The sequence below is a fragment of the Setaria viridis genome, chromosome 6, assembly GCF_005286985.2.
Source record: "Setaria viridis chromosome 6, Setaria_viridis_v4.0, whole genome shotgun sequence".
Lineage (NCBI taxonomy): Eukaryota > Viridiplantae > Streptophyta > Magnoliopsida > Poales > Poaceae > Setaria > Setaria viridis.
In genome coordinates, this window is record NC_048268.2 from 28,743,771 (window position 1) to 28,753,899 (window position 10,129).

Consider the following 10,129-nt stretch of genomic DNA (forward strand, 5'->3'; position numbering starts at 1 on the left):
CCCCCCAATGGTTTGTAATTAATTTCCATTGAAAATTTTAAATTCAATCAAATTTTTAGATAAATTAGCATTGTTGCTCCCCCTAACAATGAAAAAAAAACGAGTCCTGTATTTCAGTAACAACCTCTGGTATTTGCAGCTGCTGTAGGCCCTTTAGCATGCGGCCATGAGGAATCTCCCCATTTGCACCACAGCAATCCAAGAGATGATCCAAACAAAGAAGGAAGTGGAGTCTGAGAAGAAACGAGAGAAGGAAATGGAGTCTGAGAGGAACAAGAGGAGTCCAACGATGAGTGCAATGTGGCCATCGAGGAGGAGACTAGAGGTTGAGAATCTCGGCCGAGGAGGTCCTTTCCCAAGGGAGGAGCGACCACAATATCATGTTCATGGACATGTCTGGCCTTGATGACAAACAGAAATCATATGTTGATGCAATGTGTCTTAGCATCGATGATCAATTAGAAGGCAATGAGGACTTTGGAGGAAGTGGGAGTGGGGTTGTGTGATGGTCTATGACTCTATGTTTGATATACGTTTGGATGAATGTTTTGGTACTAGATAAATTATGTTATATTTGGACACATCTGAAATTGAAAATTATGTATTTGAAATATTGTTGAATTATGTGATGATCTAGCATTTTTTTAAAAAAAAATTGAGATACACGCATTCATCATTTCATGTGTACCCGAAGGTTAACGAAAATTTGAGCATATTCAGACGGACTAGATTCTCAATAAATTCTTATTGATTCTGGTTATCAACACGGGCCTGAACTGTGAATACGCTCAAAAGTTCTGCCCATACCACATGAACGCAAACAGATTCTCCCAGTTTATCACACCGTACCAATGCCATGAAGGTTGACAGGTTGGCAATTGCACCTCAACCTTGTTGAATTCAAACTTGTCTACACTTGTTACACGAGAACAGGAAAAAAAAATACAGAAATAGCACAATTTGCATGGGTGGTCAGTCTGACCAAATGGCTGCTGCTCGATAGTAAATAGATCCACTAGTCCATGTGCCACATCAAGTAAAATGTCTGGTCACACATGTTACTCAGAAGGCGTATTTGGCTTCTTACAGAACAAAATTTACATGCTACACTTATAATGCATTTCAAGCTCTGCCAGAATTGGACAGAATTATGAGCGTTAAGAAACGGTGTACATTTACAAGTTTTAAGCCTACACGGGTTATAAACTGAGCGGGTTATAAACTGAGGAAGCTAACAATCTTCCCTTATGAATCTGAACTCTGACAAAGCTATATCACTAAATTGCTAAAAAAAAGCTACAACTTCGAAGATCTAGAGAAATTGGTAGCTGGTGCTATTACATTTACAACTGCTGCAATTCTTCCAACTGTGAAATGCATCTCTACAGGATCTGAACAAAAATGCTGCTGCACCAATCATTTTTATTTTGTCATGGTGCTTCAGTAAGCACTGTTATTATAAATTTAGAATGATGACACTATCTGAATGGCCTTCTTGGCAGTAAAGAATGGTTGAATCAAATCTGAACAAGACCGGAGTCTGAAGGGAATTGAAGGATGACAATCTATCTGAATGGTCTTCTTGGCAGTAAAGAATGGTTGGATAAAATCTGACCAAGACTGATGGGAAGAATGCCAGTGCTATCTATGACCTTGACAGTAAAAGAATGGTTGGATCATATCTGGCCAAGACTGATGGGAAGAATGCTTAATTACCATTGTATTCTGAAGCCATTATGTGCAGGGGAGAGGGGCTTTGCTTGCACTCAATTCTCGTAAGCAGTTATATCCGTTTCATCGAAGACAGATTATGGAGTGGAAGGAGGTAGTGTACCCACATACCCAAAGCCAGCAACAAGGAAAGCTGTGCCTTGAAGGAAGAGGAATATGTAGTATCCCTTCTTAGCGTAAAACACGTCATAGCAACCACACAGAATTATGCAGGTTCCAACGAAAAGTTCTGAGCAGTGGTACCTGATATAGAGATTGTTTGTAAGCATTTGAAAACACTGGAAAGTATGCCAATAACACTATCCTCATTCATATAAGAATGTAAGAATCTATATTAGTGTTTTGAAAGTACCTACTCCCACCGCTCCAAAACATAAGAGGTTTTAGTTCCGTTCTAAGAAAAACTCGGATTACTTTGACTAAGTTTATAGAAAAATATATTAACATCTACAATACCCAATAAATGAGGTATCAAGACATTTGATGGTGGATTTAATTAAACTAATTTCACGTTGTACGTTGGTGCATTTTCCTATAAACTTGGTCAAAGTTAAAAGAAGTTTAACTTAGGAAAAAATAAAACCTTACATTTTGAATGGAGGGTAACATGTTAGCTTCAAGAAAATCTCAATGATAATAAATAAACTTACCTCTCCCAAAATCTTGTCCGCTTTTTCACGAGCTTTGGTACAAGGGGCTCTGTTAGCTTCACGTCGGGCTCTGTTAGCTTCACATCAATCACCTTCATAGAATCAGATCCATTGATGTTAGGCTTTGTCTTGTTGGCGTCGCCCAACTTCTCGGTGACAACCCACTCATTGACTCGTCCTCCAGCATCCAGAAGACCACTTACTGCAGCTTTAATCCGGTGCAATGACATGACATTCTCAAACAGGACCCAGAGGATCACCAGGTGAAATGAACTGTAACAGCGAGGAGCTTTCAGGTATCAGGTGCTATATGAATGTGACAACTGCAATTTCATTCGAAAACTTGAATCTTGCCATGCTTGTTACCTTGGGGTGCCAAGAGCCTTCAAGAGGGTGATAACTGTTGGGACATAGACAACCCCCCAGAGCGGGATTTGAATCTCAGGGAGCAAAACTGACACAGGGATTGCAAAGCAGTAGTAGATGAATGTCACTGTATGAGCAGCAACCTTCCCGACGAAGAAGAAATCGTAGCATAGGTGGATTTTGCTCCACAATGACACTTTCTACACAAGAAAAAAAAGCTATACCTGTCAGCCAATGTTGTTATACGCTGCGCTTGTAGAGGCAGCCTGAAGAAAACACAAACCTTGCTTTCTAAAATCTCTACCATCATTTTCTTGAATAGGTTTGCCGGTCCACATGACCACCTGTGCTGCTGAAACCTGTATGCCTTGAATGTGCTAGGTAGCTCACTCTTGACCTAAGCACGGACATATGCAGTATTCTGTGGACTGTTAGGTTCGTTTCTCATTATGTTCTGAAATTTCCTACAAGCAAGCAAAGGAGAACCAGCATACTTTTATGTCACCGATGTAAACGAATTTCCATCCCTGCAGCATCGCGCGGACAGCCAGATCCATATCCTCCACTGTTGTCCGGTCCTTCCAGCCCCCAGCATCATCAATCGCTGAAATCCTCCAGACACCAGCTGTCCCTGAAAGATGAACATTGCTCTTGTAAGGCTAACGAACAGCAGATCGTTTAATTTTCTGAGTTTGATAGTAGAATTATGTATATGGGGCACATGATGTACCATTGAAGCCGAAGAATGAGTACACCGACGATCCTGCCTCTTGCTCATACTTAAAATGGTAGTCCAAAGACATTTCTTGGAATCTTGTCAGCAGACATTCATCAGAATTGACTGCACATATGGTTCACCGACGCTTAGAACAAGTAAAGTTTATCGCAATATATCATTTCTGTCAGCTGTCAAACTAACATTTTGCATAAGAGATCGCATCTGTACTAACCAAATTTCCAGCGAGTCTGGACGAGGGCAATCTCCGGATTGTGCACGAGGAACGGAATAGTCCTGAGGAGAAAATCGGACTCAGGCTGGAAGTCGGCATCAAACATGGCAATGTACTGGCAGTCTTTGACGTAGTCATGCTTCAATCCTTCCTTGAGCGCGCCAGCCTTGTACCCCTTCCGGTTCCCCCTGACCTCGTACTTTATGTTCACGCCTTTGCTCATCCATCTGTGGCACTCCATCTCCACCAAATCCTGAAAATGGAAACAAAAGAGTTAATATGTTTACCGCTGGTAGTGGTAATATCACTAATACTTGATGAAATTAGAGTCCAAAGAGTGAATTATTGGTATTGTGCTCGCGATGCTGGTCAGTGTCCAATGGCATCAGAAATTCAGAATAACTCAAAATCAAAAACGACGCATAGCGTGCAGAACAAAGGATATGACATTCGAACCTACAATGCTACGAGCGAACAGAAGTTACCGGGATGCAATCCACATGCTATGGAAAGACAAGGTAGCTACCAATCCCTTGAACCCAATCCAAATGCGTCATACCTCTGACGGCGAGGCACGAGACGCCCTGATGACACATCAGATATCCTACTCCGACGCCTCCCTGTACCACCCCTCGATATCACCTCCCGCGCACGCCGCTCGCTGATGCAGTCCCAGGCCCCCGGCGCACGCCGCGCGTCCGCGCGCCGCCACGTCCGGCGTAGGCGGCGAGGACTCGCCGGAGTTCCGTCTAGGGGCGACCAACCCTTTCGCAGTAAGCCCATGACGTTGCAGTCCAGCCCACCCACATGGGCCTACCTACACGCTCGCTAGATGGAAAGCCCGTATCTACTCAGCAAGCAGCAAGGAACAACTTGCAGCCCATTACGAAGATTCTTTTTTTTTCTTTTTGGAACCAGTGTGAAAATTCTTGGCAAGATGGTCCTGTCGACGACTTTCTATACTAGTACTACTCTAAATGTACATGTACATTCAAATTCTCCTAAAAAGATGAAAATTGAAATGAGCTTGAGCTCCGTTTACTTTGAACGTAAGAATTCTGGCAGGAATTATTCGAGGGAAGCCTAGGCCGCCTTTGATCCCCTAAATCCCAACGGGATGCCGTTCTCGATCGAGATGCATCACGACAGTGCGTGCGACTGGAACGGTTCGTCGAGCGCGTTTCGTTTACCCCCTAGCGGCGATCTTGTTGGCTCCAACTGCTTTTTTCCGAACGACCAAATTCAAGAGATGAGCTCCAAGAACAGTGGTCAATTTTAATGGGGAGCGCCAGTACAAGAACACTTCTCGGGGGAGGCAGCCTCCCTGGATACCATGTGAGGCCTCTCAGCGAATCGTGGCTAGTGGCCACAGTGGGGCGTGGCATCGGCAGGGGCACAAGACAACGAGAGTCCACGACCACGACCATGCCTGCCTGCCCTGCAGGCTCGCACCGCACGGCTCAGATTCCAACCCGGCCGGTGTGAGTGTGACGGGGGCGGCCGAGGTGCCGCCGCACGGCAGGCGCGAGCGGGAAGCCACCGGATCGCCGGGATCGGATCTAACGCATCGCAACGCCCCACGGCACGGCATCCAGTTCGCCGCCTGCTTCCTGCTCTAGCTTGGCCGCATGCGGAGCTACGCGATGGCCATAGCTTCCCACTCATTGCACCCGAGAAGGATTTTTTTTTTTTTGAGAAAGAGAGAAGGATGGTTTTGGAGCGTGCGAGTTAAGTAGAGAGGATGCGAACAAAGCATCCGTGCTGCACAACTGGCCTGAATTCTCCGGGATTTGTTCCATTTTCGTTCACCATTTTTTATTTCTGAATCCGGTGCCCTGGAGGCATGCGATGCGACTATGCGAGCGACAGATGGAGATGGAAGCACGTGCTGAGGCTGAATCGACCGTCCCGTCCCGCCTGGCACTTGATGCGAGCTGTGTGGTGGCCGTGTGGCGAACTGGCGAGTGGCGATAGATAGGGAAGGATGTGGCCGTGCTTGCCAATTTGCCATCGGCAAACGCACGGCTCCGGTGCGAGGACCTACGCACACCGTGTACGTCCTTGAACCCGAAGGGGACGTTCGTCGTCACGAGCTAGAAGGGGCCCTATGTCTTCCTGTGCTGCGAGAAGGGGAAAAAAAAATGGTGGCGATGAAGGTCACGGGAGCGCAGGAACACAAGGAGGAAGAGCAGGAAGAGGAACGTGCGAGCGCGGCGCATTCCGTCTGACCTCCGCCCGACAGAAACCCTCGGGAAACTATTCATTTTTAACTTTCCATTTAACTCTCTAGCCGAGTTGTTAAAAATATTTCTCTCCATATTGAATTGCTTATTCCAAAAGACTATCCATTTTGCACTCTTCAAATCTCAATAGCTAGGTTCGTCTCTAAAAATCCACATTCTCCATCCACTCCAAAAGCATTTACATTTCGCGCTACAACATATTCTCCATTTTGTACTCTTCATTTTATGCACGTGACCATGCATATTTGGTAAGCCAAACTTGCTTTCCAAGTTTGGAGAGTGTGGGAGAGTATTTGGCAAATCCGATAATATAGCATTTGCCATCACGCATGTGTGTCACGACCGGTAACGTGGCGATTGCCATTGGCGGGCAAGCATGACCGATGATTGGAACTAAAACATTAGGAATCACTTATCAAAAAAAAAAGAAACTTTTTTAGGAATCTCGAGCGTGCTGGCTATCCTCTAGCTAAAGCCTAAAGGTGCTTTTGTGCTCTAATTCCATCACTGTCGATAGCAAAAAAAAAAAGATCAAATATATATAGGACATAGGAACAAGGTACCGTGGAGGCGTGGACCGATCGCGACCGGTGCATGGCTAGGTAAAGCTGGACCACTGGCTTGCCGCGCGCGCAGACTTGTTCGTGTGGGCGCAGAGAGAGGAAAGATCGATGGGTCGGTCCATCGATCAAGTGGCAGCCACAGATCCGTTCGGTAGATCACGCACGAGCTGTTCAGGTATAGTACAACGCTAGCTGTCGTGGTCGTGTGTTCTATATATTTCTGTTTCTACCTCGCACGCAACACTCCAGTTGCACAACTTGGCCGGCCGGCGTTCCTCCACCGCGGCGCCCAAAAGAGGGGGCTGCGTCCTGCGTGCTGGCTACCAGCCAGCAAGTAGCGTACAACTCCCCCGCCGGCACCACTAGCTCCACCACTCCTCGCTTGATTACCTTTGCCCAGCGGCAGGTCGCTGTTGGTAGGAAACAACGCGCACGTCTCGGGCGCGGCCTGCTCGATGGGCGCTATTTTACTCCCGGAACCCCGGCGACGGGTCTGCGCTCCACCTCCATGTCAGCCGGCATGCTCTGTGGCCTCCGGCGCGTTCATGAGCCGGCAAATTGCAAGCAACGAGAGCGCCCCCAAAGTCAGAACACGCCACTACTGCTCACGAGTCATGACGCCAGTGAATTATTGGCGGTGGCATGGCATGCATGAATGCATCGCTCGCAAGTCGCAATCTCGCATCGGCATCGCTCCGGCGCTCACTGGGGCGCGGTGCAGCCCAGCATACGAGGCCACTGGAGCATTCGTACCGCACCGAGCAGGCATTTGTCGATCGCGCGCGAGCCAGCAGCATGCTAGCTGCCATGCCACCCGAGCCCGTGCCGTGCGCGCTCCGTACCCGGTGGCCTTGGCCTTGCCGGTGGGGCTCGCGCGCGGGTGGCCGGTCCGGGGTTTGCCTCGCGTTGGGGGTTGGGGCCGTGCTGCCCTGACCTCCGCCGTCGCCCCGGGCCCCGCCGGCCGCCTCATGGTGTCCGCTCCACGCGTGAGTGCGGTTGGCCCACGTGTTTGTTAAAGCTAGCTAGTGGCTTGGGAGCAGAGCAGAGCGACCGAGTGCGCGTGCCTACATGGCAATGACGACGCCGACGTGTCCGCAGGCGGGGACACGCGCGCAGCCAGGGCGCCAGGCGTGCCAGACCAAGGGATAACGGCCCGGCAATTCTCGGTTCCCTCCCTCCGGAGGCTAGAAATATTCGTCTTAGGGGTGTTTGTATCTCTAGTTCGAACTAAAATTCATATCACATCGAATATTTGGAAGCTAATTAGGAGGACTAAATATGAGCTAATTATAAAACTAATTACATAGATGAAGGTTAATTCACGAGACGAATCTATTAAACCTAATTAATCTATCATTAGCACATGTTTACTGTAGCATCATATTGTCAAATCATGGACTAATTAGGCTTAATAGATTCGTCTCGCAAATTAGTCTCAATTTCTGCAATTGGTTTTATAATTAGTCTATATTTAATACTCATAATTTGTATCTAAAATAATCGATGTGACATAAATTTTAGGAGTGACTTAAAAGAAACAACCGGCCCCTTATTACACGGCGGGCGGGCGGCCGGCCGGCCGGCCGGCGACGGGGATGGGTATTGAATGCCATGCCATCCTGCGGTGCGGACGGTGGTAGGAGTTTGGAGTTTCCTCCCCGACCGAATTGACCGTCTCGTCCCCGTCCCAGCTCTCAACCGGCGCCGCTCCGCTAGTGGCCACATGCCAATCGCAAAAGGACGCGCATATGGCGAGAAAGGTACGGACACGATTGCAGTGGTAACGCTCTCGTGCACGTTCTGTTGGCATCGGCCACCGGTGCATGGCCGATTGGGCACCCGTGGATACGCATGATTGGTCGTTACACGACGCAAAAAGAAGTCAGGGACGCAGCACGGCCAGTTGGGCACACGGCGAGGAGAAAACAGTGTGCGCGTGCGTGCATGCATGAGGAAAAAAAAGGGTCGAGGATGTCGGCCAGGTCGCCGGCGTACCTTTACAACGGGGTCCGTGGAGTCGTCCAGCACCTGGACGACGAACCGCCCCGCCGGCCACTCCAGCGCGCATGCCGCCCCGATCGACAGCTTGTACACCTGCGAATCCACGCCAACATGCAACGAGAATTAACATAATTAATCCCACAATTACCACCAACATTCATGGTCAAAGCAACATGCTCTGATGCTGACAAAAGAAATGGACTGAAAATTAATCCACCCTGCTTGCTACAGCTGACCACTACGGCAGCAGGTCGGCAGCAATGCCGGCCTGCGGCCCGATCGATCGGCCACTCACCTCCCGCTCGTTGTACATTGGGATCTGCACCAGCACCATGGGGTACTTGGCGGCGTCGCCGGACTCCTCGTCGCCGCCCCTACCGGCGGCGATGGGTTCCCAGCGGTACCGGCGGTCGGGGCTGAGCCGGAGCGCGCGCACGGCGAGGCACACGGCGCAGACGAAGAGCTTCTCGACGAGGATCATCACGGTCATGCCCAGCGACAGGTACACCAGCGCCCGCACCGCGGGGACCACGAGGAGCGCTCGCGCGCGCGACGCCGCCCACGCGCATTGCGACGCCACGGCCGCCCAGTCCACGCGCACGGGGAGCTCCGCCCACACCCGCGCCGCCTCCTCGGCGACGATGCTGATGGCGCCGCCGTGGCCACCGCCGGCGTCCATGGATCCTGCCTGGGCGGACGCGCGCGCGGGGCCGGATCTTGGGCGAGGCGAGCTAGCGGGCTGCTCGCTGGTTCCACTAGATAGATAGCCCCGGCCGGCCAGCTAGCGCCTAGCAGAAGATGGAGGAAGCGTACGATGGCGCGGGGCTATATAGCATGGACGGGGGCATATGGAATGGTGGTGGTGGCGCCCCCAGCCATGATGGGGACGCCGAGGACGACGACGATGCTCATATACGGCTCTGGCGCCGCGCGTGAGCGCACATGCTGTTCTTGGCTGTGTTTTTTTTTATTCCTCTGCGGGAGATGGGCAGGAGCAGGATCTTGCTGCATACAGATGGCCGTGTTTAATCCCGGTGACCTGGTGGTTGGTGAGAGCTGGGTGAGTCAGTGTAAATCATGCGTGGTTAGTTACACGGACATGGCCATGGCCGTGGGCCGTGGCCATGAGAGGGGGTGAGAGGCTGTACCTGTGGGGTGTGTGAGGTGAAGCAGAGGGGGAGTGTGAATGGAGTGGAGTGGATCAGTGGAGTGGTTGATGACATGGGGTGGTGACTGCCGGGGTTTTCTGGGGCCACTTGGTGGTGCCCCTATCATTGGCGTAGAAAAGGTAAAGGGAGTGGAGGAAGAAGATGTGGTGACTGGCCAGCCGAGATGGCAATGAGCCAATGAACAATGGCCAATGGGGTGCGTGATTCGCCGGATCCGGGGGCTTGTCCGGCTAGCAAACCGTGTGCTGTTCACACTCATGTTCAGCTGTTCACAAATACTGAAAGGAAATTGGTTTGAGAGGATCAGAGATTTGTTTTGTTGGGGCGCTCCCAACTTGAGAAAATCCGATTAATATTTATGCGAGATCAGCATGGGCAACAACTTTAGTTATTAGAAAATGAGCTGGAGGAGCTCCTTGCTGACGCAGTGGTACGGTGTACTGATGGCGTTTTAAG

At 50.0% G+C, this 10,129-nt stretch overlaps 1 protein-coding gene across 1 annotated transcript; it reads right to left on the reverse strand.

The window, feature by feature from the left end:
- Positions 1–1,096: 1,096 nt before the first annotated feature.
- Positions 1,097–9,698, reverse strand: LOC117861076 (probable glucomannan 4-beta-mannosyltransferase 11). Its single transcript, XM_034744541.2, has 9 exons — positions 8,800–9,698; positions 8,499–8,597; positions 3,698–3,950; positions 3,478–3,588; positions 3,242–3,378; positions 3,031–3,144; positions 2,748–2,947; positions 2,382–2,654; positions 1,097–1,974 (listed from the first exon to the last, which is right to left on the reverse strand). Exons 1-9 carry the CDS (start codon positions 9,181–9,183, stop codon positions 1,809–1,811), a joined length of 1,737 nt encoding a protein of 578 aa, XP_034600432.1. The 5' UTR covers positions 9,184–9,698; the 3' UTR covers positions 1,097–1,808.
- Positions 9,699–10,129: the final 431 nt, after the last annotated feature.